This window comes from Bos grunniens, chromosome 11, assembly GCF_055505025.1.
Source record: "Bos grunniens cultivar Pamir isolate PY7600 chromosome 11, Bosgru_T2T1.0, whole genome shotgun sequence".
Classification (NCBI taxonomy): Eukaryota; Metazoa; Chordata; class Mammalia; order Artiodactyla; family Bovidae; genus Bos; species Bos grunniens.
The window spans coordinates 57793443-57816572 of record NC_141175.1 but is presented as its reverse complement, the minus strand read 5'-3'; the positions used below and the strand labels follow the sequence as shown (position 1 = coordinate 57816572).

The 23130-nt window shown below is 43.8% G+C and overlaps 1 protein-coding gene and 1 pseudogene across 2 annotated transcripts in view; one reads left to right on the top strand and one right to left on the bottom strand.

The window, feature by feature from the left end:
* Positions 1-18760, bottom strand: part of LOC147363111 (uncharacterized) — a 70941-nt pseudogene extending 52181 nt beyond the window's left edge. Inside the window, exons 1-2 of the transcript XR_015137467.1 lie at positions 18437-18760; positions 17636-18354 (exon numbers count right to left, since the gene is read on the bottom strand). The product of XR_015137467.1 is annotated as an uncharacterized LOC147363111 (transcript). The remainder of the gene's footprint in view (positions 1-17635; positions 18355-18436) is intronic.
* Positions 692-19544, top strand: LOC147363110 (uncharacterized). The gene is made up of 2 exons (XM_086326515.1): positions 692-18800; positions 18917-19544. The coding sequence occupies exon 1, from the start codon at positions 16891-16893 to the stop codon at positions 17380-17382; it is 492 nt and encodes a 163-aa protein (XP_086182641.1). The 5' UTR covers positions 692-16890; the 3' UTR covers positions 17383-18800; positions 18917-19544.
* Positions 19545-23130: the final 3586 nt, after the last annotated feature.

Sequence of the window (23130 nt, the reverse complement as noted above, 5' to 3'; positions counted from 1 at the left end):
ATTTGCTTTAAAAATGTTCAAACCCTCCTAAAGGAAGTGAGTAGGAAACTGATATAAAAATGGCAAAATGCTGATGTGCTGAAACTGGGAAATAGAACAGGGGAATTACATTACCAATGAGTTAAACCTCAGTCAATTAAAAAAAAAAAAAAAAACACTCAAAACAGAAAAGAGATACAGAAATCACCTCCTAGTCCTCTCTTTACTCTGAAAAATTCAAAGTGCTAGTCGCGTCCGACTCTTTGTGACCCCATGGATGGTAGCCCACCAGGATCCTCTGTTTATGGAATTCTAGCCATTCCCTTTTCCAGGAGATCTTCCAACCCAGGGATCGAACCTGGGTCTCTTGCATTGCAGGCAGATTCTTAACCATCTGAGCCACCAGGGAAGCCCCTGTTTAGTCTAGGTTGCCACTAACCTTTATGGATCAACACTCTGTGAGCCACTCCATCAGTGATGCACTCCTCTGACATCATCATCTAATGTATCAAATATCCTGTCCACGTTGACAGTGACAGTCTTTATACACCTGAGTGAAAGATAGTGCCTATGGTGACATTTTGATATGCCAATTTAGAAGCCCAAGCAAAAAAGAGGTAAGTTTGGTATGCTTGGTTTTGGTATATACCCTCAAATGTATCCAAATCACTATTATCTCTCACGGGCCTTTTCTCTAGCAAAACTGTTTACTGTTGAAAAATTCTCCCCTGTGTTTACCTACCTTGGCCTTATTAAATACTAATTTCTGCCCATCCCATTGGTCTAGAATGTCTGCTTCTACTCTAACCAGACAAATCCCTTACCCACAAAACTTGCTCAAACCTCTTCTTAGTCCCTCTGTCTTCCTCTGAATACCCAGATTCACAGAATGTTAGAAGATAAGAGACCATTCATAGCTTTCACTGTCCAATCATTTTAAATAGATAATGCCTCCTGGATTGTAAGACTTCTTCCTCCATTATAATGCAAATTCCTTGAGGGCAGGGACATTGTTTTACCTTATGTACTTTTATCTTACCTTACTTCCTGTATCTTCTCATATATTCTGTATAACATTAACACTCAAATTATATGCACAGAACTTAAAAGTGTGGTAGACAACTGTTCTGTATGTCCAAGATGAAAATGATCATGATGGCTCAATGACTGCTTGCCATATGCCTGGCACTACTGTAAACATCTTATATATAATAACCATCAAATACAACCACCCTAGCATTAAGCCTTTGTTATGAAATGATACACAGAGAGGGAAACAACTTACCCATGGTCACAGTTTGTAAAGTCAGTGACCAGGCTGGGGTTTGAACACCAGCAGTCTGGTTCTAAAGTCCCATTGATAAATTTACTTTTCAGCATCTTAGAAAAAACTTGAGTAAACAGAAAATTTTATCCACTGAAGAAATCTAGCCTCAAAGTATCTATAAACTAATAAACCCTCTGATCCTACAGTTTGGGGTAATTTCATTTCAGTAGTATAGACAGTACAAAAGGAGTCTGGAATAAGAGTCATGAGATCTGAATGTTAGCCCTGTGATCTCAAGTAGTATGAGTCAGCCTTTCTAGACTGCAATTTTATTTGGAAAAGAAAAAAAAAGGAGGTTGATTTCCTTCTGGACCAAAAGGTCTATTATTCTATCTTCTCTTGATTTTATTGGAGAGAAAAAGACTAAAATAAATTAATTCATTATCCAGCTGCCAAACTGGCCTAATTCCCACACAGAGCTCTCTTGGCCTGGACCAGTACCACTGCAACACTGGCGCAGGAGACTCGCTGGGCTTGCCACCTCTGTGCTCCCTCTCTCGTGGCACTTTGGGGAGGAAAACAAGGTTCACAGGCCCCCACACAGACATTTACATAATATAAGGTTTGGGGACTCAAGCCACAGTAAACTGGAAAGAGCAGCAGAATGGCATCAAGTCTTGATTTTAAGGTCCCTAATGATATTGCTGAGCGTGTGTCTGTTCACACTCACCCAACCGGCTCCAGTTTATTCATCACACATCTCCACTTGAACATCTAACAGACATCTCTTACCTAATATGTCTGAAAAAGAACTCTTGACTTCTGCCTCCAAAAATGCACCTCCCTTCTGCATCTCAGTAAATGGCCCTCCTCTCACACAGTGGGCTGACATGTATCTTGTTAGCTCTAAGTTCAGAGGACTAAACTCCAGTGCCTCACCATCTCCTACAAAGCTCCACCTATACCTCATTTGCCCTCCTCCTCCTCGCTGAGTCAGCTCCAGCCACCCTGTTCCTCACATAACCTGCTTTATTCTGACCCCAGAGCTTTTTTATACCTGAAGTCTCTGCTTGAGAGGTATTACTTCTTGTGGAAGGCTTTCTTGACCACTCTTAAAAATAAATACCAGATCATCCATGCACCTTCCATCATAGTCAATCCTTAATCCTCCAGTCAGCTTTATTTTCTTCAGAATATTTATCACTAACCAAAATTAAATTATATGTTTCTTTTCTGTACCCACTCCCCATTAAAATGTAAGCTCTACAATAAGAACTTCCTCTTACCTTTCCTTACTCTATCTCCAGTTTCAACACCAGTACCTGGTACATTATTTATTGACGGAACGACTTTTCCCAGTCTTCCCTATCAGTCTGTAGTATCTACCCTTGAGCGGCACACATCTCTCCTTTCCCTCACAGCTAAATCTGTAACAGTGTTCCCAGTTTCTCATGTTCATTTGGAATTGAATACACTGCAATCTGGGTTCTAGCCTATGCTCATTAAGTTCTACAGCCCTCCTCACTCCAATAGCCACAGCCAAAGAACACTCACTCCTTATCTTCTTGACGTTTCTGCAGCAATACTGACCACATCCTCCTTCCAGAAAAATCACCTTCCTAAATTTCAATGACAATACTCTCTCCTGATTCTCCTTCTACTCTCCAGGTACTCCCTTCAGCCAGTCTCTCCTGCTCCTTAAATTTAATGATCAGTCTCCCCATTGTAATCTATAGGTTCTAACCATCCCTGAGCAATCAACTCTATTAACTATGGATTTATCTTAGCCCAGATTTATTCCACCCGAATTCCAGATCCACATGCTTAACTGTCCTTGGATATCTCTACTTGGATGTCCCACAGGTACCACAAATAAAACATGCTAAAAATGGAAGTCACTTCACTTTCCCCTGCTTCCAACCTTGACCCCTAAAGCATGCTTCTTTGTCCTAGATATGCATTCTGATAAACAGCACTGCCCAACTAATCAAGCCCAAACCCTGAGTTTTCCTAGACATTTCACTATTCCAAAATCCCCGTGCCTCATTGTTCACCAAATAGGTCTCCTACTTGCACGCGTGTACGTGAGTGCTCAGTCGTGTCTAACTCTTTGTGAACCAATTTGCACTCACTACAGCAATTATCTTGGGGTAACTTACCTGTTCGTCTCCCCACCCTGCCCTCTGCAAATCCATCCTTCAGAGAATCTCTTTCTAGAACACAAAACTCATACTGGTTTGAAATTTCTTAAAAACTCACTCCCATTTATCTACCCTATTGACAAGGTTCATTTCCTGGCATCAGCCCCTCCATTTTTGCTCCAATAATGTTAAATTTCTTATGGTTTCCCCTCAAAGGAAAATCCTTTCTGCTCATCTCTCTGTCCATGGGATACTCTCCCCAACATCAGAGACAACTCAAGCACATAACTCCCTTTGGGATGTGTTCATGAATTCGTCCATGAAACTGAGCAGCCTCCCATATCGATTCTTTCACTGTACCTTGCAAGTATAAATTTATTATAGTTCATACTATGATTAACTATATGATTACAGTTCACACTTTGTATTCAAATTACACGTCTCATCTTAGAAGGCTGGAACTGGAATTCCCTTTGTGTTTTGTCCCGAGTCCCAACACAATATCTCCACATAGAGAAGGTATTCAGTGCATATTTATTAAATGAATGGATGAAAGCAGAAGTCAGAAAACCATGGCCCATGGGCTAAACCTGGCTTACCACCTGTTTTTGTCTAATCTGTGAGCTAAGAACAGTTTTTGCATTTAAAAATGTTTAGAGAAGAAATTTTTATTTTTTTTTTTTGAGAAGAAAATTTTAAAAGGAATATTCAGTGATACCTGAAAAATACACGAAATTCAAATTTCAATATCCACAAATAAAGATTTATTGGATCATAGCCAAGCTTATCTGTTTACATTTAGTCTTAAGGCTGCTTTCAAATCAGGAGAGCAGAGTTGTTGCAGTCGACAGCATGTGGCCTGCAAAGTCATACTTGTTATTTAGTCCTGTATAGAAAGTGTACTGACTTGAATGAAATAAAATGATCACAGATGTTTGGATGTGACAGAATTCAGTTCAAGTCTTGGCTTTACCACTTACTGCCTGGCATATGTGTGCACTCAGTTGCTCAGATGTGCGATACTCTTTGCAGCCCCATGGACTGTAGCCTGCCAGGCTCCTCTGTCCATGGGATTTCCCAGGCAAGAATACTGGAGTAAGTTGCCATTTCCTCCGCCAGGGGGACTTCCCGACTCAAGGGTTCAAACCTGCATCTCCTGCACTGGCAGACAGATTCTTTACCACTGAGTCCTGCATGACCTACGACAAATAACCTAACCTTTCTTGCATGTGTGCGTGCTAAGTTGCTTCAGTTGTGTCAGCCTCTCTTACTTAGACTCAAATTCCAAATCTGCAGAATATGGTAACATATCTTGCTGGATTGTTTTGAAATTTTACTAAGCCTCATAACTGAGATCACTGCTGTAGGAACCAGTCTATAAAATGCCCGGTACAGAGTACAGCTTAAAAGACCTTGATGCTGGGAAAGACTGAGAGCAGGAGAAGGCGTCAATGACAGAGGATGAGACGGTTAGATGGTATCTCTGACTCAACGGACAGGAGTTTGAGTGAACTCTGGGGGATAGTGAAGAGCAGGGAAACCTGGCATGCTGCAGTCCATGGGGTTGCAAAGAGTTAGACATGCCTTAGTGACTGAACAACAACGTTGAGAAACCAGGCCTGGATTTGAATTCCAGCTCCATTACAGACTGTGTGATGAAGAACTTCTCAGTGCTTCAATTTCCTCATTCATTACACTGGGATAATAATAATATACATCTTATAGAACTGTTATGAGAATTAAATGAGTTGGTACCTGTGAAATACTGAGCGCAGGGCCTTGCAGATGGTAAGCACTCCATAAATATTACTATTACTATAGCAGATGTTTGCTTAGTAGTGGTTTCTCCCCTTCCAGCCTCCTCTTCTACTCTACCTCTCATCCCTATTCAAAAAAGCCTAGATCTAAAGCAGTAAGTCAATACCTGCATGACAAGTGCAATTGTACCTTAAGAGGAGGTTGAGGGGGTCATAACAACCTTGTGCTCACTCTCTAAGCCCCTCTTCTCAAGATACTTTCTTCCTCAGAAATCTAGCCTATCCCCAGACGTCAATGTAGGGGGCTATAAGATTCTTTTTTCTAACCAAGATTTCTCTCTTCTGAGCCCCAGTGCAGTGTTTCTCAACTCCTGATTTCTCCCCAGTGGCCTTACCTTCTCGGGGCAACTTCCTGACCCAGGGATTGAACCGGGGTCTCCTGCATTGCAGGCAGATTCTTTACCATCTGAACCACCAGGGAAGCCTACCTAATGGCCTAACATCACCTTAAATCCAAAATGTCAAAAGCTAAAAATTACTCTTTTCCCCACCTCTCCCTTCCTATCTTCCCTAACTAATATTAAGAACCTGCTATTCTTTCAGCATGTTGACTGGTCGTCTTGAAATTATACTTTAGTCCTTGTTCTCTTGCAATGAGACTTTATCTCAAATCGTGTTGCTTTTTCTTTTCTTTTTGTTCCTACCATCACTGACTAATTCAGGTCCTTTCAACTTCAAGCTCATGCCACCAGTCTCTGAATGGTTCCTGCCACAAGCACCAACCTACTCCACACACAATACCACCACACTAATCTTCCTGAAACTTACTCATCACGCTCTTTCTTTGCTTCAAACTTTGACCCCTTTTCCATCCCATAATCTCTATGGAAAAAGGAAAAGACTGACCTTAGTGTTGCAATCAAATCCTTCCCTATCTACCTTGCTCCAGTCTTCATTTCTAATCTTATCCCCTATAATAAAAAAAAATACCATCATCTTATACTTATGCAGTGCTTCATCCAACTTAGAAAACGTCACTACATGCCCTGGTATTTCATCTTCACAGAGACCCTTGGAAAGAGGCCAAAGCAGCAGTTGCATCCTTTTTTTACAGAAAACAGATCTCTTGCACTGACTCAGAAGTCAGGACTTACATATGGGCATCTGTTCTAGAAACCCTGGTCTTCTCAGTACTGTCTGATAGACCTCTCTCTAACACGCTCTTGTTTTCTCAGCTCTGCAGTCTACCCTCTGCCATTCTCCTACTTGGTGGCCATGCCTGAAGTGAAGAGTGTTGGGGAAAGTTCATAAAGCAGTGTTTCTTAGAGATGCTGGAATGTGCTACAGCAGGTGTTTAGCTTCCAGTCTCTGCCATGTATAGCCAAAAAGATCCCTCTAAAGAAGGGCTTCTATAGTGTATTTCTCCAAGAACACACAATCAAACATCCTCACCGCAGGCCACAATACAGAGTATGCTGTGTCTGGACTAGTTACACCGACTTCATTTCCTACCTCTTCCCCCTCAACCATGGTCCTCCATCCGCAGGGGGTTCACTGCTGTTCCCAGAACATTCCAAATCTCAGGGCCTCTGGACTTGCTGTATCCTCCTTTTCACATCCTTCACTTAACTCAAGTTCTTTCTTTCAAAGTTCCATCTTCAGAAAAGCTCTCCCTGACCATCACTATCTAAAGTAGGCCCCCATTCTCTAGTCCCAGTCTGGGTTCTTGTAACAGTTGTCACTTTCTAACACTGCTGCTGCTGCTGCTAAGTCGCCTCAGTCATGTCCAACTCTGTGCGACCCCATAGACGGCAGCCCACCAGGCTCCCCCGTCCCTGGGATTCTCCAGGCAAGAACACTGGAGTGGATTGCCATTTCCTTCTCCAATGCATGAAAGTGAAAAGTGAAAGTGAAGTCGCTCAGTCGTGTCTGACCCTGAGCGACTCCATGGACTGTAGCCTACCAGGATCCTCCGTCCATGGGATTCTTCAGGCAAGAATACTGGAGTGGGTTGCCATTTCCTTCTCCATCTATTTATTCTTTCATGGTCTTTTTCAGGGATTCACAATTTTTTTCTGTCAAGAGCCAGAGAGTAAATATGTTCAACTTTCTCTGTCATAACTCCTCAACTGTGCATTGTAGCACAAAGCAACTTTGAGAATATGCAAATGAGGAGATGCGGCTGTGCTCCAATAAAACTTTATTTACCAAGACAGGCAGTGGGCCAAGTCACAGGCCATACACCCTTGGCATATTCCTTCTAATGGAGTGTGAGTGTCAGAGGAACAGGAAGCTTCTCTATCTTGTTCACTAAGGTTTCCTTGTGGCCAGAATAATTCCTGGCCCTGAGTACACATTCAATATATAAATATGTGTTGAGTAAATAAAAAGAACAAGTCTGGAGTGGGGAGTTATGCTCCTCTTCTACCTTCTCAGGTGACAAGAGCATGACATTCAAGGAGAATGGGGCCAAGGTCATCAGCTCCATTTCCGTTTGGTTAGTATCATATCATGAAAAGTGGTCTCAAACCATTGGGTGCCTGTCACCAACAATAACCACCTCATGCAAACAATGCCTTTTATTACATAACCAGGTCCAGGTAGGAGTCTGTTAAAACACAGGCCGCTGGGCCCCACCCCCAGAAGTTGTGATCGGTAGGTCTGGGGTAGAGTCTAAGAATCTGCATTACGAGCAAGTTCCCAGGTGATACTGATAGGCTGGTCCTGAACCACATGTTGAGCAGCATTGGATGACAGTGCCCCAAAATAATAGGATGTGAGTGCTCAGCTGCTCAGTCCTATCCGACTCTTTGCGACCCTAAGGACTGTAGCCCACCAGGCTCCTCTGTCCATGGAATTCTCCAGGCAAGAATACTGGAGTGGGTTGTCATTTCCTCCTCCAGGGGATCTTCCTGACCCAGGAACTGAACCTGTGTCTCCTGCATCTCCTTTAATGCAGGCAGATTCTTTACTCTGAGCCATTAGGGAAGACCCCAAAACAATAATACTAGCATTTTTACACTATCAGGTGGGGGATGGGGAGGAGGGAAGAGCCACAGATTCCTGACGTCTCAGTGATCTGGCTGGAGGGGAGCTGAAGGAAAAACAAAAACATAATACTGACAGCTCAGCGGAACTGCTGCTCCAGTAAAATCAAGACAGAAAAACATGAGGTCTTTAATTTTTAACAGACTGTCTTCCAAACACTCTTATTTTCACTTGCAAATCTAGCTGTAACTGGCTAAAATAATAAGCCAAAAAGGTAAAAGAGAGACACCACCAGTGGGTGGCTAACCTTGATAGTGGACTAAGGATTATCTTCTCCATCGGCTCCATAACCAGTTTCCTTAAAATTAAACAAGAATCATAGCCACCTGTCTTTCTACTGGTAGATGCCAGGAGCCTTTTGGAGATGGATACTGGGTATATATAATCTATATAGTGAAAGTGTTAGTCACTCAGTTGTGTTTGACTCTTTTGCTACCCCATGGACTATAGCCCACTAGACTCCTCTGTCCATGGGATTTCCCAGGCAAGAATACCAAAGTGGGTAGCCATTCCCTTCTCCAGGAGATCTTCCTGAACCAGGAATTGAACCTGCGTTTCTTGCATTGCAGGTGGATTCTTTACCATCTAAACCACCAGGAAGCCCAACAAAATACATGTACAATAAATGACCAAGCCTAGGGGTCACTTTTTTCAAATGATGAATTCACCATAATAAAACTTGAAATGGACTAGCAACAACTTTTGCAAATTCTATATCTGTCAACTCCAGGGACTTCAAAATAACCCCTCAAACTCACATTAAAACCACCCCAAAGCCATTACTTACACTTCATCAATCTGAATAGCCCTCAAAGGAATTAGAATTTATATACATTTGTAGTTGTTTATAAAGTGGATTTCTACTGTGATGGTTTTATGTAGCTAAAGTTTAGGTTAAGAATAATTTTAAGGTCAAAAAATAGGGTAAAATCTAACTTCTTAGGAGAGAAATTCAGGAAACAAATCAAGAATGTTCATGAATGGACAATTAAGTAGATGGCAATACTGCATCAACATGTTACTTACAAAGACAGACAGTATTATGATCAAAATATGAATTAGCAGACTTCCAATGTGTCTGGAAGTCTAAAGTGTTTCTCAGCTAAGACCAAGTAATTTTTTTATGAAAATCTAGCATCTGAATTAAAAAGTTTCAGTGTGGAATATATCCTAGATTTTTACAGTGTTGTAAAGAAAAAAGAACATAAAAATATCTCATAAACAATTTGTATATTGGTTACATGATGAACTGTTATTTTGTATATATTAAGTTAAAGCATTAAATTATTAAAATTGATTTCACCTTCTCAGTTTTGTTACTGTAGCTCCCAGAGAATTTCAAATTACATGTGACTTGAAACTAGATTTCTATTAGACAGTGTGATCATGCAGCCCAATTCTGCAAGAAGATTTGCTATCTCTTTTTCCCTTTGAGTGGTTTCTAAAAAGCTTGCAGAAAATGATAGGGAGCAATGAATAAGCATACAGATATGCAGTATGTCTGACATGGAGTGAAGCTCTTTGATCCTGGCCTAATACGGGATCACCTCAGGCCAGGTGCTCATCCACTGTAACCCAAGGTTCTAATCACCATTTTTCCCAGGGGAAGGACGATCAGTTTCACCTCAGCGACTACTGTCCATGTGTGTTTAGTCGCTAAGTTGTCTCTGATTCTTTTGCGATTCCCCAAGGACTGTAGCCCACCAGGTTCCTCTGTCTGCAGGATTTCCCAGCAAGAATACTGGAGGAGGTTGCCATTTCCTTGTCCAGGGGATCTTCCCCACCCAGGGATCGAACCTGTGTCTCTTCTATTGGCAGGTGGATTCTTTACCATTGGGCCACCAGGGAAGCCCTCAGAGACTACTATGTACACTCTTATCTGTAGCTATACAAACACATGAAATTCATTTCAAATTGCAATTAACTGTATCAGAACTGCTAGCAGTGTTACTAAGAATGAACATGATCTCTGACTATGAAAACTACCTGGTTCCCACCACCCCCCACCTCCCAGCATGTATTTCATTCTTACCGAGAAAGGACACATTTCTAACAACTCCTTTACATAATCCCTGTCCATTTCACTTCAGTGTCTTTAACTCCTGATTTAGAAAGTTTCTCATTTCCTTGCACTCACTGTCAAAACTCTACAATCACAGAGGACACCAAAGGAGAATGCTGGTTGAGGAAGAATACCAGAAGGAAGTAGGGTCCAGTTACTCACCCCAACGGTTGCTATATAACCATAAGGATGCCACACACACAAAAAAACACTATACGGAATATAAAAAGTTTAATACCTTGAGCTCTCTTTGCTAAGTATCAAAAAGATACTTACGTGTGCAGGTGTGTGTTGAGACCTTAAGTTTAAGGATAATATTGTTAGAGAACGAAATGTACTGCTGGGCAGAATTAGAAGTGATTGTGAAGCTTGAATGAAAATAATGTTTAAAAAAAAAGGAGGGGGGTGCAAATATTGCCAAAACATTAAAACACTTACATGATTTAATTACCCTGTCATAAAATATAAACTTCAAGGACTAATTCGAGCACACTGGAAAAGAGCCACAACCTATGCAATAGGAAAGAATTTTATTCGCTAACATGTGTTTCTAACCCACTGAATATTATCATCCTGCAGCAAGGGTCAACAACTTGTGGCCAGCTCTGGAGATGACTTGGAGTGGTACTTGAGTAGGTAGCCATAAATATTCTCTGAATGAAAGACTGAATGAAGCAGGAAACTCACACACAGTGCAATTAACATGCAGATCTTCACAGCCAGTTAATCTGAAACCAGAGCCAGAGGGAGAACAAAACAGCACCTTGGTGTCCAGTCCCAGGCCATTCCCCAGGGAGTCAGCTACCCTAAGTTATTTTCATTCTATGTACACATAGTTTACTCATCCCCTCTTACTTCTATGAGTTCCAAGTTCTCTTTCCTACAAACTCTTTCCCTCCTAACCAGTTCCCCCATACAAAAGCAGGGATGCACTTTCGAGTCTTACCATTTTTTCAGACAATTATTAAACATCTCTAACAGTCACTCCCAAATGTTCACTGGGCCTCCCAAAGGCCAGACACTATGCTAGGTGGTAGCATACAGAGGTGTAAGTATAACACTATACCTATGTGGTGCAGCCAGACAAGTGAACAATTACAGCATAAAAAAATGCCTGGAGAATGATGCACGAGTGCTATTGGAAGGACTTAACTTTGCTGGGTGGGCAGGGAGGGTGACAGAGTCTTACGGAACAAAGGTAAAAGACGTCAAAACCAAAAATTACAGTCTAATATACCTGCAACTGTTCTAATGGTCAACTCATCAAGTTAGCACTCTAAACTGGCTCTTTGAATGTAGATCCTCTGACTACAGAGAAATCTGAAGTTCATGACAGTGGCACTGATTACCGGCAAGAGAAGGAAAACACAGACACACACACACACACACACACATACTCCAGCAGAAGAAAATGTGCAAACCTAATTAGTGATGATGTCAAGAGGCTTCACCCACTTAATGTCTGTCCCTCCAAGCTGAAGGTGACTTGACTGACCCACTCCTGTGATTGACTTCAGTTGGATTTTTCACACAGTAGTGATGGATTTGCAAGAATCCATCCGTACTTTCTCCCTGATACCTCTTGTGGCTACTGGCCAAGTCTGCTAGACTGCTGGTTGGTACCACGGCCCTGAAGAGATAAACAGACCATGTACGTGAACAAGACAGACCCACACTCTGCTTTGGTACTATTCAGAAAGACAGTTAGAAACATGGATTCACAAACATGTGGGAGGGCAGTTAGAAAAGCAGCAAGGATGGCACCCGGGAAGGTGCCTAACAAGCAATTCATCTCTTGCTAGTTTTGCAGGACCCTGTTTTTACCTCCTGGTACCTGGTTCTTTAGACATTTCATCAAGCATGAGAGTTTTCTGTTTCTGACTTCCTGTGGCTACAGATCATTCCCAAGATTCATGACTACCCTGCCTAACTTTCTACTGCCATCACCCTCCTCGTCTCTTGTCCTCACCCTTGCCCGAACCCTCTTTTCATGCAAAACACTCACTTTCCTCCCATGGAACATAGGTAACGTGTTCCTCTGGAAACCATCTGCCTTATCCAACATCTCCATCATCAATCAGGACACAGATAATATATAAAAATCACCACATTTTAAAAAATGCTCTGATCTATAGACCTCTTACAGGTTCTTTCCTTAATTTTAATGTATAACTTTAGCGGCTAAAAAGTATGTGTGTGTGTGTTAGTTGCTCAGTCGTGTCCGACTCTTCGCAACCCCACGGACTGTCTGTCAGTGGCTAAAAAGTATACCCAACCATTTTAAGGAAATGAAAAACATCATGGCTCCTAGCACAATGCTAAAATTAATGTGAAATTAAACTTTAATCAACAAAGATTTTAATTACGAATGGCACTACTTTAAAATTTTATGAATATGAAGGGTAGGAAATGCTTCCATATTCATGAAAGAAGCCCCACGGCAGTACTTATGATGACATTTAAAACATACTATTTTTAGGATAATATATCCTAAATGATACCTTAATCTTCACTAAAAACAATTTTTGGAACCTGCACTCTAAAAAAATCCAAACCACTGTAAATATATGTGTTAGATGTTATAAAGCTGATGTTTTGAAAATTAAGACTCATAAAGACATGGATTTCTTTTTTGAAATGTTGCAAACCTAATGTGAAGGAATTTGGTCCATTCACATCAGAAGCTTCCTGATTTTCACTGTGAAAAGGTTTACAACCTTTAAACAAGACTGCTGTTAATAAACTCTTAAAATTCTAAGACTAACAGAAATACCTTTCAAACTAAATTTCTAATATAAAACAAGAAAGTTTATTTTGCTATATTTTAACTTACACATGGATGTCAACAGATGAGAACGGACTTCAAAATCAACTTTATACAAAATCATGGAATCAAAGACTCCAGAAATTAAAATATTTATGTTTTATCCTTTATTGAAAGTCAAAGTAAATATAATAAATGATTCACTTAAATTTAAAGTCAAGTAAGAGTGTCATAATCTTTTTAACAGATCACTTAGTGAAGTAAGTTGTTCGACATGATAGCAAAGAACTTTTCAGTGGGAGTGAATTTACTTTGTCACAGGAAAGCAAAAGTCACCACGTTAAAAATCCCATGCTAATTGCCAATGCTGGCTTTCCAGTCCCCAAATTTTGCAAACAAAATTATTGCAATTCCCACTGGGACTGTCTGCATGCTCATTTATAGCACTAGATAGCACTCCTGGAGAACAGAAATCTAACAAAAAAGTGATACAACTTCAAAACCCTTTCAAGAACTAGAGTAATGACCTACCTACTGTTGTACTTAACATTTTGAAAATAAACAGTCTCAGATGCTTTTGAGAATAACATGTTAGGATCACTGGTCCATTTATTCACTATCATTGCTTACATATGAAAATCTTCAAAAACTTAGGGGAAATATAAATCAAGTAGAGATTAGTTCAAATAGGAACTCTATTTGAAAGCTCAAATGATTTTATCCAAAATGAAGAGCAGCCCACAAAAAAGCTAGGAGGCACTCAAGAAAAAGGAGTTAGAATTCACAAAAGAATCCCTCTCTGAAACTGGGCAAAATTAGTAAGAAAAAAGTTGGTAATTATATTGTCATCAATTTGTTTATCCCTTCCTTATGGCATGTCTCACACTGTGCTGCAGGAGCTGTGCACATGCGTCTTCCGTCTTCCCCACCACACTTAAGTTGAGGAGCTCCCTCTGCTTCATTCATCCTTGGTACCTAGCCCAGGGTCTTAAACATAGTAGCAAATGAAAAAAAGGGTGGATGATTTAAGGTAATAAAACATATTCCTAACTAGGTAATCAATTAGGCTCCAACTCATGCAAGAACATTTATAATTTCATTTTAGCTAATAAAACACTGACTAATTTGATATGTTTTTAACAACATTTGCAAAGCTATTAAATGGATTTTAAGCTCTGAATAACATATTTATACTCTAAATGTATTTAAGAAGAAAGCATGTAGTGAAACATTAGGGGAAAAAAAACTTCTACCAATGAAACAGAAAATGATGGGTTTCACTGTGTATAACATGGAACTAGATGGTGCTGGCAGGTTGAACATAAAATGACTAAGAACTGACATTGTAAAATGTTTAAAGACCCTGGAATTCTGGTTGTGAAAGTCAAGATTGGCAAGCAGGAGACAATGTAGAGTACCAAAACTCCAGTGTCTGGAAAGGCAAGTGGGGAGTCTGTTTCTCCAGCAGGAACAATAACTCTGATCACAATCTATATAGTGCTGCTGGAAACAGGTACAGAACCAGCCCACACCATGGACTCACTCCCCATACCCCAGAGGAAACGATGGAATACCAAGCACAGTGGGTCCTTTCTGGACTCTCCACAATTTCAGTTCAATCAACTCTAAAACTAAAGTCCAGAGCTAAAGTAGGCAAATGATAGCCTGCAGGCCAAAATGGGCCAAATGTGGCCACCTCCAGTGTTTGTGCAGCCCTCAAGCTAAGAGTGGTTTTTACATTTTTAAATGGTAAAAACGAAGAATCATAAAAATTATATGAAATTCAATGTCAGTCCCATAAAGAAAGTTTTCATTGGAACACGGCTGTGCTCATTCATTACATGTTGTCTGCTTTTACACTACAACAGCAGAGGGGGCATAGGATTGCCAAGCCTATGATATTTACTCCCTAGCCCTTCACAGAAAAAAAGCATGCTGAGCCCTAGAATATGCCTTGAACATTTCTCTGTGCTTCCAGTTGCACCTCATTTCTCTGAGGTAGTCCACTGCTTTGCAAAGTATAGACTAAAGCTTGACAGATGTCCACCTTGGGGTTCTGTTGTCCAAAGTTACATTCTTACATACAATATAGTGCAACTCATTAGGGTGGGCCCGAAGACGCAAAGCAGGGGCATACAGAACGCACTGAAACAGAAGCACAGGGCAAGCACGCTACAGGCGGGCAGCACAGTTCAGATTTCTTCCCAGACTACTACAGCCAGTTCTAGGTCATACTACTGAAAGGAAAAGGGAACTACAGAGAATTTGGCAGTGGACAGATGATTAAAAGAGCTCAAAAATCCTACCACTAAAGAAATGGGATTAGTTGGCCCAAAGAAGAAAGCATGAGAAAAGAACTACACTACCGAGGGTGTCAATCTCTACATTTGTTGATACATTAAATTCTAACCAATGAAAGTAACTGGTAGGCCCAACTAAAATTCCACACACCATAGATCTAATAAATTAAATGTGATTCTTAAGGAGATTGTCATTCCTGCCTTAGGCCATTAGCTAGACCCTTAAAAAGTAATCATTTGACAAATACTGTACTGTAAATCTTCAACTGATGTATGGTAGGAATGTTCCTTTTTTCAGAAACATCTGGCATGCTCTAAGTTACAGAAAAGGTGTGCTATTCCTGTGCTGAGGGGCTCAGTAATATTCAAGTAACTAAAAGGTAAATATAAGTTTCATGACCACATGTCTTTCCACAGGACCAAACAGGGGAAAACAGGCTTAAAGTACAGAATTTGTGTTACATTCAAGAATGTTCACACTGTGGGGTTTTAATTTCTCTAAAGGATTCCTGAGGGTAAAGGAATGTTCCCAGGATACCATTCAATTACAAAACTCAGCCTGCAACTATCCAGATATTTTCTTGAAGCCAGGAGAATGGGTCTCAAACACCCTTCTTCCATTGCTATGATTCTGTAACTCTAACTCTCCCAGTTCTTACGAGTCAGAGAGCCTACAGCCATTGCTCACTTTCATTTTGTCCTGAAGGTGGTCAGTGTACACACGACTCCAAAGATAAACTTCACATACCAAATTAAAATTTGATTATCACTTTAATTACAATTTATTTTAAATTACAAGACAGGAATGTTTCCATTAAGTAAAAAAAGGGGGGAGGGGGAATAGGCATAGCTTCTAAATATTTCTATGAGCCTATGTACCTTATTATTTCAAACTGTCCAACATCAGTACACAGTAAGTGAAGAAAATACAGTATATTTCCTATTGGTTTTGTGATTTTAGAATACAGAATCCTTGGACACAATATATTCTTGAAGTCAATCTCAAATTAATTATAATTAGTAATGGAAATCCTGAAACTTGCTCTAAATATAATTTTGATCAATCTGAGTTTTTCCATCTTGAAATTCTAAGGCCTATATTTCCCTAAGAATACCTTCGCAACGTTGTGGTGCACACGCAAGAATCTGACTCACTAAACTTTCTCCACTCCTACATCACCTATATAGGATTTTAACATCAAGAGTACAAAATATCTTCAAGCCACTTCTACAATCTTGCATTAACCTTACCAGGATAAACTTTTCCGCCAAGTTTCGTTAAGACTTTTTATTTAAAGACCTGTGGTAGTGAAACAAAGAAAACACAACCCCCTCCCTTTTCTAAACCATATGGCAGCAAATTAAAGTTAACTTATTTTTTTATCAGCTCAACGCCTAGACCTCGGCCCTAAACATTTTTCTCTTTGTGCCCTGGGATCGGACTAAAACAGTCTGCTGATTTGCATCTGTACCCCCATGTTTTAAAATCACAAAACAAAGTCCCAAACGCCCCCTAACCACTACCAGACCTCACCACGGTCATTTACTAAAACCTGGTTCAGGAGACCATGCATGCCGGGCAAGGGGCCCGCAGCCCGCCAGGAGCGAGTCCCCTTCCGACCCAGTGACCGAGCAGTGAGTTTGCTCACCCGGCCGGGCCGGATCCGCCCCGGGAACTTGGGTTACCCGAGCCCAGGGACGCGCCGAGGCCTAGCCGCGAGGCCGGGGCGGGCTCCAGGCGACGGGGGCTTCCCGTTCCCCGACCGCAGAGCCTTCCCGCCCGCCCCGCCGTCGTCCGCAGGCAGGGGCACTCCCCGTCGTCTCCCGGAGACCGGACTCACCCACCGAGTCCCGGGTCGGCTCCTCGGTCTCCTGCCGCCGTCCGCGGCCCCGCTCGGCGGCCGCGCCGGGCCCTTCCGGGACGGCGGGAGCTCTAGGCCGCGCCGGGGCCCCGCGGCTCCGGGACCGGCCGGCCCGGCCGCGGCGTCCGGTATCAGTCCCGAGGACCGGGCTCCCGCCGGTAACGGGCCCCGCCGCCTCCCCTCCCCCTCCCCCGCCCCATGACAGTGCAAACCCTCCGGCCGGCCCGGCCGCCCCGCCTCCGGCACCAGGCCCAGCTCAGGGCCGCGGCCGTGGCGGCGGCGGCGCCGCGGCTCTACGCCCTCGCTCGCTCGCTCGCTCTCGGGCCCGGCGTCTCGGGCCCGGCTCGGGCCCAGCCGAAGTCTCCGCCGCTTCCCGGCCGCCCTCCGCGGCGCCCGGCCCGGGCGGGGTAGGCCGAGGCCCGGGCGGTGGGGGTGGGGGCGGGGGCTCCTCTCACCTTCATGTCGGGACATCCTAGTTCAGACGGTGGCGGCGCGGCCCCTCCCGGGCTCCGACTGCAGTGTCCCCTGTGGGGTCCCGGCGCTGCCCGCGCCGGCCGGCCGACTCCCACTCGACTCCCGGGCTCGGCCGCGGGGGCGGGGTGGGCAGGGGAGCGCTCCCGCGGCGGCGGCGGCGGGGAGGCGGCGCGGGGCGGGAATGGGGCCGGGCCTGGCCGGGGCTGAGCTCCTCCAGGAGGCGGGTCCGACGCCGCGGCTCCGCCGGCGCCCGCCGTGACTCGGTCACTCTCGGGCCCGCCGGCTCCCGGCTGCGGCGCCGCGCTCCGCAAACCCCGCTCCTCCCCTCCCCCGGCCCACCCCCCGCCCCTCTTCCCCGGCTCCCGGCCGCCGCCTCCTCCTCCTCCTCTTCCTCCTCCTCCGCCTCCTTCCGCCACCCGCACGCCGGCCCCGCCTCTCGCTGCCCGCGCCGGGCCCAGCTGCCCGGAGCCCCGCGGCCGGAGGGCGCGGCGGGGGCGCCGCGGCGGCGGCGACTCGGGCGGCGGCGTTTGGCCGCGCTCGCCGGCAGGCCTCGGTCGGGCGCCCGAGCCCGGCCTCGGCCTGGCCACCGCCGCGCCGCCGCGCCTCGCGTAGGGAGGAAGAGGAAACGCCCCGGCGCCGGCGCTCGCCGGTACGGCCGCGCGGCCCCGAGCCCCGCCTGGGGCCTACGTGGAACCGGGCCCTAGGCGCTTCGCCGTTGGGCCGGGCCGACCGCGACGGCAGGTGCTTCCCGACAGCGAGCTGAGACCACGGCAGGCTCCCGCCTTCGGGAGCTTGGCCGCCGGGCCGACCGCGGGAAGCCCCCTGCTGCCCTCAACCCCGACGGGAGGCTGCGCAGCGGCCGGGGACACGTGTTTGTGTTTCTTTTTAAGCCAGCGGCTCGGCAGGAAAGGCGGCTGACCTCCGGGCGTTGTCCCGCGTTGCCCGGCCCGGTGACTCGTGGTCGGGAGGGCGTGGGCGCGGGAGGCGGCTGGGCTTGGCTGCTGTGCCCCACGGCCGGCTGGCTCCTTGGGAACCATCCCGGTGGAAGACTCCGCTACCGCCTGCCCGGGTGTCCGGCGGCCCCCGCGCAAAGTTTGTTCCAGCATCTTGGCTCAGCCTGAGTGCTCCGCTCTGAAAACTATTGGGGTCTGTGTGTCTGTGTGTCTTTTTTTTTTTTTTCCTTTTCCAGTTCCTGAACTACTTTTCCGTTTTTAACCTATCTTTTATATTTTTACCATCATCCTTGTCAACTTTGTTTTCAGGCATTATTCATCAAATATTTATGCATCCCCTTACCACGTGTCTGTTGGTAGCGTGGTTTGGTGGAAAGAAGCCGCACTTTGGAATCAAGACAGATCTGCCATGGATTCTGGATCTGATATCTTCTGTATAACCTTGGACAAGCTCATTGACCTTGCTGAGTCCCCGTTTCCTTGTCTTTTGTTTGGTTTTTGACTGTTATTTTAATTTACGCGTTTATATTTGAAATTTCTTTGTGTGTGTGTGTGCGCGCGCAAAAACCAGAACTGTGTCCTTTAGCTAAAAGTCTACCTAAATTAGATTCTAAAGTACTTGCTTTGGGATTATTCTTATTCCTTTCCACCATTACTAGCTGTGTTACCTGGAGAAAACGAAAGCCTTCTTGTGCCTTTCCCATCTTTAAAATGGGCGTTTAAAAAAAAAAAAGGGGGCGTGATTACAGATGATAATAATAATAACAGCAAGTATTTGGTGAATTAAGAGCTAAAGTGTATATAAACTAGCAGGGGACACAATAAAAGCAGTTTGTTACAGTATTTCTTAAATCTGATTTAAGAGGCATCTTGATTTCAAAGATATAAAAAGCTTGTCTTAAAGTCAAGGAAATAAATATTCGGTCACTCAGCTCTACCCAAGGGCTTGTGTGTGTTTGGTGGTAATTAATGATCAGCCAAACTAAGGTTTAAACAAACACGGCTTTAAATGAGGACTTTGTCACCAGAAATATTTCCAACGCATGTATGGAGCTTTTGCCTAAGTCCAGTCCCATCCAGCTTGAAAAGTTTCATCAAGGCCTTAACGGGGTTTGGTGGGATAGAAAGAGTAGGGCTTCTAGGGACTTCCCTTGTGGTCCAGTGGTTAAGACTCCATGTTTCCAAGCCTGGGGGCTATGGTTCGATCCCTGGTTGGGGAACTAATTTCCCACATGCCCTGTGGCGTGGAAAAGAAAAAAATAGGGCTTCCATCAAGGATAACTAAGATTAACTGACGATTGTCTTCTGCCAGTGACTTTCTATGCATTTTAGAGTATTGTGTGTGTGATCTAAGGTACCAAACTCTTAGTACCCTTGGGCTATAAAAGAAAAGACAGCAACACCCCATAGTCCTCTGATAAGTAAACGATGTCTGTAAATATATTGTGATAGTGATTAAGGCAGTATCAATAATATAGTCAGACAAAATGCTGGAGCAGGTAGGAGACCTGACAGAAACACAACTGAACTCCAGGAAGGAGTAAGAGTTTGTTTCGGTTTGGGAATTTGTTAGCTAATCCTATTAAGGAGTGCATACAGATGACTGTCTAAACCTGAAAGGGATATCAGCTGTTTGACAGTTATTGTTTTCAATCAGGCAAGAGTAAGAAAATGAAGAATCTGATTAAAGTATTTTTTTCTCTTTGTTAAGAGTAAGCAGGAATATTACAATTATTCAGGGTTTTCATGACTGGACGAAGCATTTCCTCAGTTCAACTAGAGTCAGCCCTTCAATTAAAACAACCTGCTTGCTGTCCTGCCATATAGGAGACTCCCATTTGCCAAAGGATTAATGTAAACGTTCATACCAAGTTGTTCATCAAATGATGTTTGTTCTTCATAAATGTCTCCTCCAGTCCTTTCCCTGCACTTCTTGAGTTCTCCTTCCATGTCTAACTCCATATTAGGGGCTTCCCAGGAGGCACTAGTGGTAAAGAACCCACCTCTCACCTCTTGCAGAGAGTCAGACAAGACCGAAGTGACTTAGCACATCCTCACATGTTCCTTGAAAGTGAAAGTGCTACTCAGTTGTGTCCAACTCTTTGCGACCCCATGTACTAGCCCACCAGGCTCCTCTGTCCATAGAATTCTCCAGACAAGAATACTGGAGTGAGTAACCATTCACTTCTCAAGGGGATCTTCCTGATCCAGCAATCAAACCTGGGTCTCTTGTATTGCAGGTAGATTCTTTACCATCTGAGCCACCAGGGAAGCAATGTGCATACATCAAAACATTCATGACAGGCATGTTCAAAAATTATAGTAACCTTACAAGTTGGGGTGGTCAGCCAAATTTCCCTTTATAATAAGAAAAACGGTGAAATTATTTCTTGAATTTAAGTTATAGGCATTGTGCCAAATAAGCACACCTGCATCACCTCCTGGTGTTTAGTCACTCAGTCATGTCTGACTCTGCGACCCTGTGGGCCGAAGCCCTCCAGGTTCCCTTCTCCATGGGATTTCCCAGGGAAGAATACTGGAGTGAGTAGCCATTCCCTTCTCCAGGGGATCTTCCTGACCCAGGGAATGAACGTAGGTCTTCTGCATTGCAGGTAGATTCTTAACCGTCTGAGCCACCGGGGAAGCCCAATTATGTTCCTTAAAGCAAGCTAATGCATGTAAACTTTGGTGAAATCAGAATAAGATCTATAGTTAATTACACTAATGTCAGTTTCCTGGTTTGGTATGTTCTGTAGTTTTGTAAGCTGTTACCATTGGATGGAGCTGGGGTAAGGGTATATGGGCTCTCTGTGCAACTTCTTGTGAGTGTATAATTAATTTTATAAAGTAAAAACTTAGGGAATATCCTGGTGGCCTAGTGGTTAGGATTCCAGGTTTTCACTGCCATGTCCCAGGTCCAGTCCCTGGTCAGAGAACTGAGATCCTACAAGCTGTGTGACACAGCCAAAAATCAAATAAAAGCAAACTAAAAACAGAAATCAGATTAATAGTTACCTGCAGCTGAGAAAGTGAGGGTTGGGCACTGGCTACATAGAATTTACTGAGGTGATGGGCATATTGTCTTGGTTTTATTAGTGTTTTCTGTATACCTTTGTCACAACTTACAGGTCTATAAACATAAACGATTATTGCATTCTACTTCTATGTAAATTGTAGCTAACTAAACCTGTGCTTTGTTGTACTGTTTTGATTCCTGCCTCTGGTCCTGTGCATGTGCTGTTCCCTCTGCTTAAACGAACACAAGAAAATTCAACCCTAAATTCAAATTGCTTGTACTCTCTTAAGCCTTGCCTTGCCTCTCAGACCCACCACTCCAGCAAGTTCTTCCCCTATGCTCACTTATGCTATGCCTAATTTTTAGTTTTCATCTGTTTCTTAGCTAATCTCCTCCAAGACAGGCAGTCACACGATTTCTTTCTGTCACTGGGATCCAGTAGTGTTGAATGGGTGAATGAATGAATGGTTTAAAGCAGCAAGAAAGGAACTTACCTGGTGGTCCAGTGGTTAAGAATCCCAAAGATCACACAAGCCCTGGGGCAGCTAAGCCCACTAGCTGCAACAAAGACCCAGCCCAGCCAAAATTTAAAAAATGAAGTTGGATAAAAGCTTAAAGTAACCATTCTCAAAGTGTGGTCTGGGGTCTTCAAGACCCTTTCAAAGGGTCCGTGAGTTGCTTGGGTTTTCTTGTATATTAATACTTGAAACAGCACAGCTCAATAGAAGGCAGAAGCAGATAAGAGAATCCAGCTGTCTTCAATTAAGCCAGCCATTAAAGATATTGCTTGCAAAGATGTAAAATACTTTTTACTTTGAAAAATTATTTTTTCTTAAAAATACTAGGGAATGGGTTATGATCAAATTTTTACTCAGTTTTAATTTTCATTAAAATGCAGTAGATACATGTTTGGGGTTTTTTTTCAGTTATTTGGAGTCTTCAGTAATTTTTAAGAGCATAAAGGGATTCTGAGACCAAAAAGTTTGAGAGTCTGTGCCTTAGAGACTGTTACAACCCTTTCGTAGTTCAAGTAGGAAACGATGATGATGTTGACATTCAAGTAGTGCTCTGGTACACGTGGCAGGCCTTGTGATAAGCACTTTACTTGTCAGTGCTATTATATCTCCATTTTACTCCTAAGACCAGTGAGGCACAGAGAAGTGAATTGACTTGGCCACATACCTAGTCAGGATTTGAACCCCATGTGTTTCAGAGGTCCTGCTGCTAACAGTTTTCTGCCGCCTTCCCAGAGGCCTGGAAAGGAGCGGAAAGGCTGGTGCTACCTGGTGCGTCCCTGCTCTGTGCTCTCCACTGACCACAATCACTAGGCAAGAGTCATAGAGGCCTCCAACTTTCCAGTTTTCATTTCAGACTCTGCCGCTCTAGTATTTTCAAGCACAGCCTTGCAATGCCTTGGTTTCTAACAATCTAACCACGCGCACCTGCGCTTCAGCCACCCATTCCTCTCTCCGGACCACACCCAGACTCTAGTATACAACTTCCTGTT

Excerpts from the sequence above, each read along its gene's own strand:
- LOC147363110 (XM_086326515.1), top strand. The coding sequence starts at position 16,891 with ATGCCGGGCAAGGGGCCCGCAGCCCGCCAGGAGCGAGTCCCCTTCCGA.